Source organism: Heteronotia binoei, chromosome 15 (assembly GCF_032191835.1).
Source record: "Heteronotia binoei isolate CCM8104 ecotype False Entrance Well chromosome 15, APGP_CSIRO_Hbin_v1, whole genome shotgun sequence".
In the NCBI taxonomy this organism is placed as follows: domain Eukaryota; kingdom Metazoa; phylum Chordata; class Lepidosauria; order Squamata; family Gekkonidae; genus Heteronotia; species Heteronotia binoei.
Genome location: NC_083237.1, coordinates 1,997,905 through 2,015,598, shown reverse-complemented (window position 1 = coordinate 2,015,598; position 17,694 = coordinate 1,997,905). Strand labels below are relative to the sequence as shown.

The 17,694-nt window shown below is 51.7% G+C and overlaps 1 protein-coding gene across 1 annotated transcript; it reads right to left on the bottom strand.

The window, feature by feature from the left end:
- Positions 1-460: 460 nt before the first annotated feature.
- On the bottom strand, positions 461-17,442 carry PLSCR3 (phospholipid scramblase 3). Its single transcript, XM_060255520.1, has 7 exons — positions 17,426-17,442; positions 10,653-10,927; positions 8,663-8,705; positions 6,585-6,805; positions 4,912-5,073; positions 4,208-4,369; positions 461-617 (listed from the first exon to the last, which is right to left on the bottom strand). Exons 1-7 carry the CDS (start codon positions 17,436-17,438, stop codon positions 555-557), a joined length of 939 nt encoding a protein of 312 aa, XP_060111503.1. The 5' UTR covers positions 17,439-17,442; the 3' UTR covers positions 461-554.
- Between the last annotated feature and the right edge of the window lie 252 nt (positions 17,443-17,694).

Here is a 17,694-nt window from a genome sequence, read left to right as displayed (position 1 = left end):
CCAAAAAAAGGGTCCAGGCAAATAGGTGTGAAAATCCTCAGCTTGAGACCTTGGAGAGCCACTGCCAGTCTGAGAAGACAATACTGACTTTGATGGACCAGGCGTGTGATTCAGTATAAGGCAGCTTCATATGTTCATATATATGTTCAGGTGGGGGGGAAACTGCAGAACTTTCTGGTGGATCGGGGCCTGCAATAATTAGTGTTGGTTGGCTGGCACCAGCCTGGGCATCTTTCCTTGCTTGTTCCCTGGCTTCCTCCAATGTGGCAACGATTCAAAGCCAAGCAGCTCTTGAATGGCCCCGTGGCAGGTTTTCAAGTAGACCTCTCGCTCTCCGAGTTATGCTCCTTTGAATTCGTACACAGAAAGCCCAGTGGGAGACACGCACACAGAGAGACACGCTCACACGCAGACCCAGAATTATGTACACAAACATACAAGGTGTCACTCGCGCGCGAATAAAGGCCACCGTGCTCACACCACCCCCTCTTTTAAGAACTGGAATGCGGTTCGTCAGGGTGGGGGGTGGGGAGAGAGCTGGATCCGGCCCCCTTCTAGCTTGTGATCACTGAGCTCCGCTGCCCGACTTCACCGGTCTTTTCGAAGAACATGAAATCCTACAGGGGGAGAGAGAAAAAAACAGATGTCCCAGAAGTCACAGCCTCCAGTCTCCAGTCTCGGAGAACCAGTTTGGTGTAGTGGTTAAGTGTGCGGATTCTTATCTGGGAGAACCGGGTTTGATTCCCCCACTCCTCCACTTGCACCTGCTAGCATGGCCTTGGGTCAGCCATAGCTCTGGCAGAGGTTGTCCTTGAAAGGGCAGCTGCTGTGAGAGCCCTCTCAGCCCCACCCACCTCACAGGGTGTCTGTTGTGGGGGAGGAAGGGAAAGGAGATTGTGAGCCGCTCTGAGACTCTTCGGAGTGGAGGGCGGGATATAAATCCAATATCTTCATCTACCTCACAAGATGTCTGTTGGGGGGGGGGGGAGTTAAAGGAGATTGCGAGCCGCTCTGAAACTCTTCGGAATGGAGGGCGGGATATAAATCCAATATCTTCATCTACCTCACAGGGTGTCTGTTGTGGGGGAGGAAGGGAAAGGAGATTGTGAGCTGCTCTGAGACTCTCCGGAGTGGAGGGCGGGATATAAATCCAATATCTTTATCTACCTCACAGGGTGTCTGTTGTGGGGGGGGGGGGGAGGTAAAGGAGATTGTGAGCCGCTCTGAGACTCTTCGGAGTGGAGGGCGGGATATAAATCCAATGTCTTCATCTACCTCACAGGGTGTCTGTTGGGGGGGAGGAAGGGAAAGGAGATTGTGAGCCGCTCTGAGACTCTTCGGAATGGAGGGCGGGATATAAATCCAATATCTTCATCTACCTCACAGGGTGTCTGTTGTGGGGGAGGAAGGGAAAGGAGATTGTGAGCCGCTCTGAGACTCTTTGGAGTGGAGGGCGGGATATAAATCCAATATCTTCATCTACCTCACAGGGTGTCTGTGGTGGGGGAGGAAGGGAAAGGAGATTGTGAGCCGCTCTGAGACTCTTCGGAGTGGAGGGCGGGATATAAATCCAATATCTTCATCTACCTCACAGGGTGTCTGTTGTGGGAGAGGAAGGGAAAGGAGATTGTGAGCCGCTCTGAGACTCTTCGGAGTGGAGGGCGGGATATAAATCCAATATCTTCATCTACCTCACAGGGTGTCTATTGTAGGGGGGGGGGAAGGTAAAGGAGATTGTGAGCCGCTCTGAGACTCTTCGGAGTGGAGGGCGGGATATAAATCCAATATCTTCATCTACCTCACAGGGTGTCTGTTGTGGGGGGGGGGGAGGGAAAGGAGATTGTGAGCCGCTCTGAGACTCTTCGGAGTGGAGGGCGGGATATAAATACAATATCTTCATCTACCTCACGGGATGTCTGTTGTGGGGGAGGAAGGGAAAGGAGATTGTGAGCCGCTCTGAGACTCTTCGGAGTGGAGGGCGGGATATAAATACAATATCTTCATCTACCTCACAGGGTGTCTGTTGTGGGGGGGGGAAGGGAAAGGAGATTGTGAGCCGCTCTGAGACTCTTCGGAGTGGAGGGCGGGATATAAATACAATATCTTCATCTACCTCACGGGATGTCTGTTGTGGGGGAGGAAGGGAAAGGAGACTGTGAGCCGCTCTGAGACTCTTTGGAGTGGAGGGCGGGATATATATCCAATATCATCTTCTTCTTCCCTCGTGTGAGAGGGGCTCGAGAGCTAGTGTGGTTCTGTGGCTCAAGGGTCAGACTTGGAACCGGGAAACCTGGGTTCGAATCCCCACTCTGCCGTGGCAGCTGGCTAGGTGACCCTGGCCAGTCACACGTGCTCTGCCTTGCCTACCTTGCAGGGTTGTTGTGAGGATAAAACCAAGATGAGGAGAAGGCTTTCAACTGCTTTGGGTCCCTATCCGGAAAAAGGGGAGGGGTGGAAATGAATTAAATAATTCTAGGCAGGACTGTCCAATGACAGGAGAAAGGGCCTGAAAAGCAATACAGCGTTGGACAGGTGGGGGGAGAGGTGAGCTGGGGGTTGGGTGCCCTATGGATGCTTCCTCAGTGGGCCTTGGAGGGTCACTCAGCACTCCAGGTTCAATTCTCAGCATCTCCGGAGGAAGGCTACCTGGCAGAAGATAACACTTTCCGGCTGCCCAAAGAAGAATACAGTCCGAAGCTAAAGGGACGAAGGCTATGACTTGGCATAAGGCACTTTCCCACTGGAAAGGGGAAAAAAGGAAAGGTCCCCTGTGCAAGCACCAGTCGTTTCCGACTCTGGGGTGACGCTGCTTTCACGTTTTCACGGCAGACTTTTTACGGGGTGGTTTGCCCTTGCCTTCCCCAGTCATCTCCACTTCCCCCTGCAGCAAGCTGGGGACTCATTTGACCGACCTCGGAAGGATGGAAGGCTGAGTCAACCTCGAGCCGGCTGCCTGAAAACCCATCTTCCGCTGGGGATCGAACTCAGGTTGTGAGCAGAGTTTAGGACTGCAGCTTTAACCCTCTGCGCCACAGGGCTCACATGGGAATCCAGACCCTTTGCCATGGGACAGGCTGGGCTGTTTCCTGGAACCAGTGGATGGGACCACCTCTACAGGAAGGGCTGCCAACCTCCTGGAAGAGCCTGGAGATCTTGCACAATTTACAACGGATCTCCGGATTACAGAGATCTGTTCCCCTGGAGGAAATGGCTGCTGCGGAGGGCAGACACTACAGCATTCAGCCTCGCTGAGGCCGCTTCCCTCTCCAAACCCTTCCCTCCCAAGGCTCCAACTCAAAGTCTCCAGGGATTTCCCAACCTGGAGTTGACAACCCGACCTGGAAGAAGATGAAGATACTGGATTTATATCCCGGCCTCTACTCTGAATCTCAGAGTGGTCACAATCTCCTTTTACCTCCCATGCCGCCACAACAGACACCCTGTGAGGTGGGTGGGGCTGAGAGAGCTCTGCCAAAAGGTGCCCTTTCAAGGACAACTCCTAGGAGAGCTCTGGCTGACCCAAGGCCATTCCAGCAGCTGCAAGTGGAGGAGTGGGGAATCAAACCCGGTTCTCCCAGATAAGAGTCCGCGCACTTAACCACTACACTGAACAGGCACTCTTACAATCACCTTCCCTTTCTCCCCCACAACAGACACCCTGTGAGGTGGGTGGGGCTGAAAGGGCTCTCACAGCAGCTGCCCTTTCAAGGACAACTCCTAGGAGAGCTATGGCTGAACCAAGGCCATTCCAGCAGCTGCAAGTGGAGGAGTGGGGAATCAAACCCGATTCTCCCAGATAAGAGTCCGCGCACTTAACCACTACACTAAACAGGCTCTCTTACAATCACCTTCCCTTCCTCCCCAACAACAGACACCCTGTGAGGTGGGTGAACTGAGAGAGCTCTGCCAAAAGGTGCCCTTTCAAGGACAACTCTGCCAGAGCTACGGCTGACCCAAGGCCATTCCAGCAGGTGCAAGTGGAGGAGTGGGGAATCAAACCCGGTTCTCCCAGATAAGAGTCCCCGCACTTAACCACGACACCAAACTGGCTCTCTAGCGCTATTATGCAGGGAGAAGGGAACGACGGCCGCTTGGCAAGCCCAAGGCAAATTCTGCCCACCCAAATCTCCTTGCAAAAAGTGACGTTCTTTGAATTCGTCTTGACTCTCCCAGTTGCAGAAGCTGCTCCAGGCAGGACCCAACTCACAATGAGGAAGCACGCCCCCAGCAGCACCGCCTTGATCTTCACATCCAAGTCCATGGGGAACTGGATCCCAAAGTTGTCCGTGTCAGTGAAGACTTCCTTGAGGAGGCCGCTCCACTGCTTGCTGATTCGCCCCACGCCACGAGACTCATCCCGTGTTTTCACCTGCACGCCGAAAAAGGGATCGTGCCGTCAGTTACCACCCTGGGGTGCAGGAAGGAATCTCAGAGGCCAGTCCCCCACTTCAAGAGATGGCACTCCAGTGGCCTGTAGTTCCACCGATGAACTGAGAGAAGCAAGCTTCATATCAACCAGTCGCAGGAAGTGACTCTTCCAGCTCCAACCAACACAGGAAGTCAAATCACCAAAACTGGTTTGCTAAAGGCCCTTTGAAAAGTGCAGTTCTCCAAAGAAAAACCCAGGACTTTTTTTGTAGCAGGAACTCCTTTGCATCTTAGACTAAACCCCTCCTGATGTAGCCAATCCTCCAAGAGCTTACAGTAGGCCCTGCAATAAGAGCCCTGTAAACTCTTAGAGGATTGGCTACATCAGGGGTGTGTGGCCTAATATGCAAAAGAGTTTCCTGCTGCAAAAAAAAGCCCTGGAAAAACCTCCCTGCATTCTATAATTTGTGAATTTCCTGCATTGTGCAGGGGGTTGGACTAGATGACCCTGGAGGTCCCTTCCAACTCTATGACTCCAAGCACCTCAAAGTTGACATCACCACCACAGCTGAAGGCAAAGCAAGGGCCCAACACCCGCAAGACCGTCTCCTTCTCGGCGTTCTGGATGGAGAACTTGGGCGTGAAGGGATGCCACGTTTGGATCACGTACCCGATCGTGATCCCAGGAGGACACTGTACTTCCATCTGCATGGAGAAGAAAATCATTTTGCTCGTACAAAAGAACAGGCCCCACCCCCAAGTCAGGCTGAATTTCTCCACCCCACCCCCACCCCCACCCCCAGAAGCTGTTCCTCCTCATCCCAAATCCACAGCAAAACCTGAAGCGGGCATCACAGAGTCAGACCAAACCCCCTAGGGCTGTGGCACAGGCCACACCACGTGGGCCTTTCAGCAGCCTCCGTAGGATGGAGGGCAGACCTGAAGTGAAGTAGGGTCATGGAGGAACCAAGGAAAAGCCCAGCGTTTCAGGAGGGAGGCAAAGGGCAACCCTGGAAGTTGAGCAAAAGCTTCTACATAGGCAGGATCAAGACCAGGGATGTCTAACACACGGCCCACAGGCTATATCCGGCCCCTACAGGGCTCCGATCAGGCCCATGAGCAATTGCCTCTCTGCTGTTTCCTACTTTTGTGATGTTTCCAGCATCAGAGCTGGCTTTTGGCACTCTCTCCTATTTCCTGCTTCGCAGAGGAGAGAAAGAAAGCCACGCCTCCCTTCCCTCAATTTTTTGGGGGGTGTTGATGTGTTGGTATGTTTGTGGAAGAGCACCTCATTTCGTTGCTCTCATTTTCTTTTTTTGAGAACAATGACAATAAATTTATCTATCTATCTATCTATCTGAGGGCTCCTCCCCCTCCCTCCCCAGAGAAAGAGCCGGGGGTGGGGTCCTGTAGCACTTTTAAGAAAACCGACCATGTTTTATTCCAGGTATAAGCTTTTGTGTACCTGCATACTTCTGCAGCAAGAAAGGGAGGGGAGGGGGAGAGAGAGATGGAGTCCCATGGCACTTGGGAGGGGGGGAAGGAAATTTAAGAGCACAGCTTTCATTCTTTCTTAGTGGAAGACAGCAAGAGTCCAGTATTCCGTTAATGACTACAAAAAAATAATTATGGCAGGGTAGGTGCTTTCAAGAGCCGCTGCTCACTACTTCAGATAGAGCTAGAATGCGAGCCCATCTGTCCTTATATCTCGGAGACTGATTTCAGATGCCACATGATGCAGGCATTGGTAATGAGGGAAGAAACCTAGGTCTCAATTCAGTCCAGGAGGATGCCTTGTCTCGAGCTTCCTTATCAGTTGCAATTCAGCAGTCTCTCTAATTCCCCTTTGAAATTTCTTCGTAAGAGCACGGCTACTCTTAGGTCAGCAACTGAATGTCCTGAAAAGTTAAAATGTTCCTCCACTGGTTTTTGAATGCTGTGGTTTCTAACAGGCATAGAAAGAGTCAGTAGCATCTTAAGACGAACAAAATTTGTGGTAGGCTATGTGCTTTTGTGAGTCACTGCTCACTTATTCCGGCTTATTTCCATTTATTCTTTGCATCCTCCTGAACTGAATCCTCCTGGACCAAATTGAGACGTAGGTTTCCTGTCTCTTTACCAACATTGGTATCTCCATGCCTACTACCCCATGACAGGAGCCTTGCTGGTGCACCGGGTTGGGGGGGGCCGAGCTGGAGAAGCCCCCACAGACTCACCTCTTGAAGGCAGCATGGGAACCAGCAACTGACGCACTTCAGCGGGCGCACGATGCGCAAGACCTCGCGGCCCGAGGGATCCTCCACCCTGATGGAGAAACGGCGCAGGGAGCCACAGCAGTTGCGCGTGCAGCAGTCGTTCTGCTCCTCTGCGTGAAAGATCTGCTGTCCCAGGCTGTTGAGGATCTCGTACTTGTTGTTGCCCTCAAAGCTGAGGAACGCTGCCAAAGGAAGGGGGCAAAGCCGTCACCGAGGGTTCAAGCAGGCCTCCTCCTTCTCCACACGCAGGGGCAGCCCTCAGCCCCACTGGCCTGCCACAGCGCTGCCTTGGTGACCGTAAAGATCCCTCTCTGCCATCAAGGCCTACGCAGCTACATCAGCTGCATCTGCCAACAGTTACAGCAGGTCCAGGAACAACAAAAAGACAAAACCATCACGGCTGTCCCTTCGTAGCTGAGTTAGCTATCTGCTGCTGAGGTAGCTATCGGGCCAAAATCTCCTCAAGACACCTCTTTCAAGGGTGACGACTTCTGAGGATCCTCTCACAGACTCATCACATGGCTGCCGTTCATGCGTGTTCCTATTAGCACAGCCCCGGTCACCTCTACAGGTCTCACATCTATCTCAGTGGCTGATATCAGTTGTCAGAACCACGACAATTTGCTCCCCTCAGTTACACCTCTAATAGATGTTGGAAATGCCAGAAAACAATTGGTTCGTTTCATCATATGTTGTGGCAATGTGAAAGGCGAGAAGTTATTGAACTCAAATACACACCTGGCTACAAAAAATACTTAAAATAAATATAAACCACCTACCCAAATTTTATCTTTTGAGTATATGTCAAAACCTTATTTCTAAGACACAAGCTAGATTTTTGGTTCATGCAACTACGGCAGCAAGAATTATAAATGCTAGGTACTGGAAGACACCACAAATACCTAAGAAAGAAGAATTTGTGCAAAAAAGTGTTGGAAACAGCTGAAATGGACTTTCTCTCAACCAAATTGTTTGCAACAAAGTTAAATCAATGTAAAGAGGTTTGGCAGTCATGTATGATTGGTTGGACATACAGTAATAGTAGTAATAAAGGAGAGGGGTGATGGAAAAGAGGTTTTAATGGAACTGATAGATGAACTTAGAAGAACTAAATTAAAGTTCTCTTCCCCCAAAATGTGCGTTTATGTGTATTTTTCATTTATTGTTTTTGTATTGTTACATATTTATGTTATTGAACGTATGAAGCTGCCTTATACTGAATCAAACCTTTGGTCCATCAAAGTCAGTCTTGTCTTCTCAGACTGGCACCAGCTCTCCAGGGTCTCAAGCTGAGGTTTTTCACACCTATTTGCCTGGACCCTTTTTTGGAGATGCCGGGGATTGAACCTGGAACCTTCTGTTTCCCAAGCAGATGTTCTACCACTGAGCCACAGTCCCTCCCCCTTGGGGATTATTGTTATTGTGTTGTTGTTTTTATGTTGTATATTATGTAAAAAGTAAAAATATTATGAACTGACAATTTGCTCCCCTCAGTTCCTGAGGCTGCAGCCGTTTCTATAGTTACTATCATGGGCTTCCTTGAAGCTGCCATCGTTAATTGTCCTGGCACAGCTTCCTTGGGTTCAACCACTGTAATTGCCCAATTCAACACTCAGGAGAGGGGAAAGCAAAGAGGGAATTTGAGTCCTGGTAAAAATTCCCTGGAATAAGCGCTCTTCAAAAAAGGGTCCATGTGAAACCACACTGAAGGCCTGGGCCAAAGAGCACAGGAAAGAAGAAGACTGCAGATTTATACCCTGCCCTTCTCTCTGAATCAGACTCAGAGCGGCTCACAATCTCCTATGTCTTCTCCCCCCACAACAAACACCCTGTGAAGTGGGTGGGGCTGAGAAGGCTCTCACAGCAGCTGCCCTTTCAAGGACAACTCCTGCAATAGCTCTGGCTGACCCAAGGCCATTCCAGCAGCTGCAGGTGGAGGAGTGGGGAATCAAACCCAGTTCTCCCAGATAAGAGTCCGCACATTTAACCACTACACCAAACTGGCTCTCCAGTGTAAACACACACTCTCTCTCTCTCACCTTCCACAAGCTCCACCTTCTGATGTATCAAAAGCTGGTCGATCTGAGAAGAAACACAAGAACAACACCACAGTTAGAAAGAAGCCGCATTGCAAAAACACCTGAAAAATCTAAGCATCAGTAGGTTCCAAAGCAGAGGAAGCCCCAAACAGGCAAGGGCCCACAACCCCCCCCCCCAAATGGGCTGAGGAGATATGCGCCAAATCGCAGGTTCGCCCTCATGGGGGTGGGAAAGCCCCCACAACAGCGTTGACAAGTGGAATGAATCCAGGCCGTGCGCCCAAACAAACAGTTTGCACAGCCCAGATTATCCAGAAAGGCTTCAAGGCCAAAGGGAGACCTTTCCAAGACTGGCCTAAATTGCTCACCCTCCTCCTGAGAGCCCGCCCACTGAATTTGGGGGTCACCACAGGGCCCCACTGCACCTCCATCCATCCAGGCCGGTATGATCTTTGCAGCTGACCGGGATGCTTATTATTATTCTGTTTCTGCAGGAACACACCACAGGGGCAGACGCTGCTACAGAAGTCTTCGCTTTGCTGTCCTGACCAGGGTTGCCTCTAAGCTGAGTTAGTGTGAGCTGGCTCACAGTTTTTTTGCCTCCGGCTCACACCTTTTTGTCTTAGCTCAGGAAAAATGACCCCAGAGCAAACTAATTTTTGCAGGAGCTCACAACTTCAATACCAGTAGCTCATGAAGCAGAATTTCTGCTCACAAGACTCCACAGCTTGGAGGCAGCATTGCTCCTCCCCACTGATTTGTGAGTGCCTCAAGCCAGGAGGGAGAAGGGGGAGTCTGTGGCCCACCCCAAGGGTCAATGCGGGGTGGGGGGCAATTGCAGGGGCTTCTAAGATGGACCAGAACCCCTTTGCCCGGCACAGAGACGAAGCCACTTTCCAAGCCGCTGTTCTCTTTGGGTTCCGTTTGAGCCCTGGACTCACCTCTGATACTTTGCTTCCCTTCACAGAGCCATTCCAGGAAATGAACTATAGAACAACTTAGGGGGGAGCTCTCCTTCACCCCATAACCCCTCCCCACACCAGCCTCCCCCCCACCAATTCCATGACATGAACTGAAAAAGAACCTGGCTGGAGCTGACCCAAGATCATAAGAACACCAGAAGAGCCCTGTTGGATCACACCAGCGAGGGCCCATCCAGTCCAGCCTCCTGTCTCACACAGTGGCCAACCGTTGCTCTGGAGGGACAACAGGGCAGAAAGGCCGAGGCCTTCCCCTGAGAAGAACATCAGAAGAGCCCTGCTGTGTCAGACCAGTGAGGGTCCATCCAGTCCAGCCTCCTGTCTCACACAGTGGCCAGCCAGTTCCTCTGCAGGGCCAACAACAGGGCAGAGAGGCCGAGGCCTTCCCCTGAGAAGAACATCAGAAGAGCCCTGCTGGATCAGACCAGGGAGGGTCCATCTAGTCCAGCATCTCGTCTCACACAGTGGCCAACTAGTTCCTCTGGAGGGACAACAACAGGGCAGAGAGGCCGAGGCCTTCTCCTGAGGTTGCTTCCTGGCTCTGGGATTCAGAGGCCTACTGCCTTGGAATGTAGAGGTTCCCCTCAGCCACAATGGCTAGTAGCCACCGACAGAATCTCCATGAATCTGTCTAACGCCCCTTGGAAAGCTGGGGCCAGATCCCACAGGGCCGGCATCCTGCTGCCCCGAGGAGCCAACCAAAGGCAGGCCTGCAAGCGAAGCCCAGAATCCCAGAGGCCTCTCCTGCTCTGGACCTTTGGTTACTAACGTGAAGGTTCCATTTAGCCTTAATGGCTAAGAGAAGGTATACCGAGTTCAGGGAACTAAAGCGGTGCATAATATACAAATAACACATAAACGGTCCACTCAGTCCCACGCCACCCATGCAGCTCTCCTCCCCGCCCGCAAACAAACACACCCCTGCTTTCCTTTTAGCCGGACAGGCTGGGGATCGGGACCATCCGCATGCAAAGCACCCCCTCCTCCACCAGGCAGCTCTCGGCCCTCACCTGTGTGAAATACTCCAAGCCGGGAGGGATGCCTGTGCCGACGGGCATGTAAGGGGTGATGGTGGCATGGGGGTCCGGCGCTTGGTGGTGGTGCGGAGGCGCAGGGGCCTGCTCTCGATACCCCCGCGGGGGAGGCTGCGGAGGGACCCCATGCCCTGCCACAGGGGCCGGGTAGACGTTGAAGCCGGGACTGGGAGCAGGAGGGGCAGGATGCGGCTGAGCCACCGGGTAAGGGGGAGACGCAGCAGGATAACTGGGCTGAGGAACAGGGTACCCTGCATTGGCACAGAGGAGAGAGAGAGAAAGAGAGATTAGTTTCAGACTCCCCAGGGCCCTTCAGCAGGGTTGGTCCTGGTCTGTACTTGGATCCGAGGCCACCAAGGAAGTCATAAGAACAGAAGAGAGGCCATGTTGAGTCAGGCCAGTGGCCCATCCAGTCCAACACTCTGTGTCACATAAGAACATAAGAGAAGCCATGTTGGATCAGGCCAATGGCCCATCCAGTCCAACACTCTGTGTCACATAAGAACATAAGAGAAGCCAGGTTGGATCAGGCCAATGGCCCCTCCAGCCCAACACTCTGTGTCACATAAGAACATAAGAGAAGCCCTGTTTGATCAGGCCAATGGCCCCTCCAGTCCAACACTCTGTGTCACATAAGGACATAAGAGAAGCCATGTTGGATCAGGCCAATGGCCCATATAGTCCAACACTCTGTGTCACATAAGAACATAAGAGGAGCCATGTTGGATCAGGCCAAGGGCCCATCCAGTCCAACACTCTGTGTCACATAAGAACATAAGAGAAGCCCTGTTGGATCAGGCCAGTGGCCCCTCCAGTCCAACACTCTGTGTCACATAAGAACATAAGAGAAGCCCTGTTGGATAAGGCCAGTGGCCCCTCCAGTCCAACACTCTATGTCACATAAGAGAAGCCCTGTTGGATCAGGCCAATGGCCCCTCCAGTACAACACTCTGTGTCACATAAGAACAGAAGAGAAGCCATGTTGGATCAGGCCAATGGCCCCTGCAGTCCAACACTCTGTGTCACATAAGAACATAAGAGGAGCCCTGTTGGATCAGGCCAGTGGCCCCTCCAGTCCAACACTCTGTGTCACATAAGAACATAAGAGGAGCCCTGTTGGATCAGGCCAGTGGCCCCTCCAGTCCAACACTCTGTGTCACATAAGAACATAAGAGAAGCCAGCTTGGATCAGGCCAAAGGCCCATCCAGTCCAACACTCTGTGCCACAGAAGAACAGAAGAGAAGCCATGTTGGATCAGGCCAATGGCCCATCCAGTCCAACACTCTGTGTCACATAAGAACATAAGAGAAGCCAGGTTGGATCAGGCCAAAGGCCCATCCAGTCCAACACTCTGTGTCACATAAGAACATAAGAGAAGCCATGTTGGATCAGGCCAATGGCCCATCCAGTCCAACACTCTGTGTCACATAAGAACATAAGAGAAGCCCTGTTGGATAAGGCCAGTGGCCCCTCCAGTCCAACACTCTGTGTCACATAAGAGAAGCCCTGTTGGATCAGGCCAATGGCCCCTCCAGTACAACACTCTGTGTCACGTAAGAACATAAGAGGAGCCCTGTTGGATCAGGCCAGTGGCCCCGCCAGTCCAACACTCTGTGTCACATAAGGACATAAGAGAAGCCATGTTAGATCAGGTCAATGGCCCATCCAGTCCAACACTCTGTGTCACATAAGGACATAAGAGAAGCCCTGTTGGATCAGGCCAATGGCCCCTCCAGTCCAACACTCTGTGTCACATAAGAACATAAGAGGAGCCCTGTTGGATCAGGCCAGTGGCCCCTCCAGTCCAACACTCTGTGTCACATAAGGACATAAGAGAAGCCCTGTTGGATAAGGCCAGTGGCCCCTCCAGTCCAACACTCTATGTCACATAAGAGAAGCCCTGTTGGATCAGGCCAATGGCTCCTCCAGTACAACACTCTGTGTCACATAAGAACAGAAGAGAAGCCATGTTGGATCAGGCCAATGGCCCCTGCAGTCCAACACTCTGTGTCACATAAGAACATAAGAGGAGCCCTGTTGGATCAGGCCAGTGGCCCCTCCAGTCCAACACTCTGTGTCACATAAGAACACAAGAGAAGCCATGTTGGATCAGGCCAATGGCCCCACCAGTCCGACACTCTGTGTCACATAAGAACATAAGAGGAGCCATGTTGGATCAGGCCAATGGCCCATCCAGTCCAACACTCTGTGTCACATAAGAACATACGAGAAGCCATGCTGGATCAGGCCAGTGGCCCCTCCAGTCCAACACTCTGTGTCACATAAGAACATAAGAGGAGCCCTGTTGGATCAGGCCAGTGGCCCCTCCAGTCCAACACTCTGTGTCACATAAGAACATAAGAGGAGCCCTGTTGGATCAGGCCAGTGGCCCCTCCAGTCCAACACTCTGTGTCACATAAGGACATAAGATAAGCCATGTTGGATCAGGTCAATGGCCCATCCAGTCCAACACTCTGTGTCACATAAGAACATAAGAGGAGCCCTGTTGGATCAGGCCAGTGGCCCCTCCAGTCCAACACTCTGTGTCACATAAGAACATAAGAGGAGCCCTGTTGGATCAGGCCAGTGGCCCCTCCAGTCCAACACTCTGTGTCACATAAGGACATAAGATAAGCCATGTTGGATCAGGTCAATGGCCCATCCAGTCCAACACTCTGTGTCACGTAAGAACATAAGAGGAGCCCTGTTGGATCAGGCCAGTGGCCCATCCAGTCCAACACTCTGTGTCACATAAGAACATAAGAGAAGCCATGTTGGATCAGGCCAATGGCCCATCCAGTCCAACACTCTGTATCACATAAGAACATAAGAGAAGCCCTGTTGGATCAGGCCAATGGCCCCTCCAGTCCAACACTCTGTGTCACATAAGAACATAAGAGAAGCCATGTTGGATCAGGCCAATGGCCCATCCAGTCCAACACTCTGTGTCACATAAGAACATAAGAGAATCCATGTTGGATCAGGCCAATGGCCCATCCAGTCCAACACTCTGTGTCACATAAGAACATAAGAGAAGCCCTGTTGGATCAGGCCAATGGCCCCTCCAGTCCAACACTCTGTGTCACATAAGAACATAAGAGAAGCCCTGTTGGATCAGGCCAATGGCCCCTCCAGTCCAACACTCTGTGTCACATAAGAACATAAGAGAAGCCATGTTGGATCAGGCCAGTGGCCCCTCCAGTCCAACACTCTGTGTCACATAAGAATATAAGAGAAGCCCTGTTGGATCAGGCCAATGGCCCCTCCAGCCCAACACTCTGTGTCACATAAGAACATAAGAGAAGCCATGTTGGATCAGGCCAATGGCCCATCCAGTCCAACACTCTGTGTCACATAAGAACATAAGAGAATCCATGTTGGATCAGGCCAATGGCCCATCCAGTCCAACACTCTGTGTCACATAAGAACATAAGAGAAGCCTTGTTGGATCAGGCCAATGGCCCCTCCAGTCCAACACTCTGTGTCACATAAGAACATAAGAGAAGCCATGTTGGATCAGGCCAATGGCCCATCCAGTCCAACACTCTGTGTCACATAAGAACATAAGAGAAGCCATGTTGGATCAGGCCAGTGGCCCCTCCAGTCCAACACTCTGTGTCACATAAGAACATAAGAGAAGCCATGTTGGATCAGGCCAATGGCCCCTCCAGTCCAACACTCTGTGTCACATAAGAACATAAGAGAAGCCATGTTGGATCAGGCCAGTGGCCCCTCCAGTCCAACACTCTGTGTCACATAAGAATATAAGAGAAGCCCTGTTGGATCAGGCCAATGGCCCCTCCAGCCCAACACTCTGTGTCACATAAGAACATAAGAGAAGCCATGTTGGATCAGGCCAATGGCCCATCCAGTCCAACACTCTGTGTCACATAAGAACATAAGAGAATCCATGTTGGATCAGGCCAATGGCCCATCCAGTCCAACACTCTGTGTCACATAAGAACATAAGAGAAGCCTTGTTGGATCAGGCCAATGGCCCCTCCAGTCCAACACTCTGTGTCACATAAGAACATAAGAGAAGCCATGTTGGATCAGGCCAATGGCCCATCCAGTCCAACACTCTGTGTCACATAAGAGTGGCCATGTTGGAACAGGCCAATGGTCCATTCAGATCTGGTCCAACATTCTGCGTCACATAGTGGCCAAAACGCAGGTGCCCTCACAAGATCCACCAGTGGAGCCAGAACTCCAGGAGCTCTCCCACCCATGCTCCCCAAAGCACCAAGAAAATAGAGCATCACTGCCCCAGATATAAGAATGCAAGTGAAGCCATGTTGGATTAGGCCAATGGCCCATCCAGTCCTGCATTCTGTGTCACACAGTGGCCAAAACCCAGGTGCCATCAGGAAGTCCACCAGCAGGGCCAGAATTCCAGAAGCCCTCCCAGTGTGGTCCCTCAAGCACCAAGAAGACAAAGCGTCACTGACCTAGACATAAGAACATAAGAGAAGCCACGTTTGATCCCGTCAATGGCCCATCCAGTCCAACACTCTGTGTCACACAGTGGCCAAAACCCAGGTGCCATCAGGAGGTCCAACAGTGGGGCCAGATTCCAGAAGCCCTCCCACTGTGGTCCCCCAGGCACCAACAATACAGAGCATCATTGCCTCAGACAGAGAGTTCCAGCTATACTCTGTGGCTCATAGCCACTGATGGACCTCCGCTCCAGACGTTTCTCCAATCCGCTCTTGAAGCTGCCTATATGCTTATAGCCTCCACCACTTCCTGCAACATTGAATTCCACACATTATTGACTCTTTCGGTCCAGGGTTGCTACTCAGGGGCAAGCAATGACAAACCACCTCTGTCCGTCTCAATGACCCAGGCTGGCCCAATCAGAGCTCAGAAGCTAAGGGGGGGGGGGAAGGGAAGCAGAGGATATTCGCACCTATCACAGCCTGTCCAAAAACTTAGATGGGGGAGGGCAGACAGGTGCCCAGCCCCCCTCCCCGCCTGTGCCTCAGCAGGCTGGTCTGCATTCCAGCCCTTGTCAGTCATTGCAGACTCTGCCCCGCCTTGCCCTGGGGGGAGTTTAAGGGATGGGCACCCAAGTTGGAGAGGCCAAAACCACCAGTGGCTTGCCCATCACCACCGGGCTGGGCGGGCCTCCCCTTGCAGTGACGCTCCCTCCCTCAACTCTACACGCTGCCCTTTGTTTTCACCCAGCAGCAGCAAGGAGGCAGACCTCCGGGTGGGGCGGGGGAAGAGCAGCGGGGGCGGAAAGAAAGGAAGCTGTGAATAAGCACCCTGGCGGGGCCCTCTGCTCTGTTCTGCACAGCGCCTGGTGCAGGAAGTGGCAAAAGCACCCGTGCAATGCAGACCTGAACACGCAGAAAAGAGGGAGCACAGCGGTGTAGTGGTTAGAGCATCAGGCGAGGCTGTGGGAGGCCCCAGGTAGAAATCTTCCCTCTGCTTGCTGGGGGGGGGGGGGGGTCTTGGGCCAGTCACCCACTCTCAGACTGGCCTACCTCACAGGGTTCTCGTGAGCAGGGCTTTTTTTGTAGCAGGAACTCCTTTGCCTATTAGGCCACACACACACCCCGATGTAGCCAATCCTCCTGGAGCTTACAGGAGGCCCTGTACGAAGAGCCCTGTAAGCTCTCAGAGAAATGGCTACATCAGAGGGGCGTGGCCTAATAGGCAAAGGAGTTCCCGCTACAAGAAAAGCGCTGTTTCGGAGGGTCAAATGGAGGAGGAAAATGATGTGAGCCCTACGGGTCCCCAATGGGGACAAAAGTGGGGTGTAAATAAGTTCAGTTAGCAACTTCTTTGCATAGCTTCCAAGAGCCACACCTCTGGGATGCTACTTCTATGCAGGTTCCATTAAGCATTTTGGACTGAGAGCCAGAGACAGATCTATCCTCTGCACATTTGCAATTTTAATGAAATAGGTCTTGGAGTTACGAGCACCTCAAGGTGGTTACACACTGCACGAGGTTTGTTTTCTTCCACCGCCAAATGACAAACTTCATTGGGTCAGAAGGGGAGAGAACTTTCTGATTCCCTCATTTTATTTTATTTTTAATTTTATTTAATATATTACAATCCAAAGTAATATACACACGTATACAGAACGATTTCTAAAATGACAGAAAGAGAAGGCATTTCCAAACATTCGTTAACGACTAAGAAGGAGGAATTAATTTTAAATTAACAATTCCGTGGGAGAAAATATCTTCTACTCTATATTTACCATAACGGGAGTGTTGTTACTATATTAGGGATCTCACCATACATAAGTCACATAAGAGAAGCCATGCTGGGTCAGGCCAGTGGCCCATCCAGTCCAACCCGCTGTGTCACACAGTGGCCAAAGAAACCAGGTGCCATCAGGAGGTCCATCAGTGGGGCCAGGACACTAGAAGCCCTCCCACTGTGTCCCCCCCCACAAGAACCAAGAATATAGAGCATCACTTGCCCCAGACAGAGTTCCATCCATACCGTGTGGACCTCTGCTCCAGATGTTGATCCAATGTTATCATAATGCATCAGTTATAATTAGCAGCTTATCATAGAGCAAGAGACAAGGACCCATCCAGACCTGTTGCATTCTACTTTTACCTTAACTCTCCGGTTCGCCTTAACTCTCCGTTCACCAAGCTCGACTGGGCTTGGTGAACGGAGCAGCCTGATAATGAGAAGGAGAACTACGCTGGGTCTCCTTTGCAGAGGTAGCTAGCTACATAGTTCCAAAGCAGGAAGAGGAAAGACCAAAGCAAGTCAGTACCTGGAGCTGCCATGGTGAGCCGGCCTTAGCGGAAAACTCCCGGTCCCTAGGGCCTCCAGTCAGCACCAACCACCTCCTTCCATCCGTGGGCCCGGCCAGTGAAGAGGACTCACGCTAGGTTCTGCCCCAAATGTACTTTCTTGGCTTCCTGCTAAGTAAAACAACAATGAGCCAGCTGTATTACTGGTCTGAGCAATTTCAGCATAAGCTGAAGAAACCAAGTTGCCAAACTTCCCCCCCCCACAACAGACACCCTGTGAGGTGGGTGG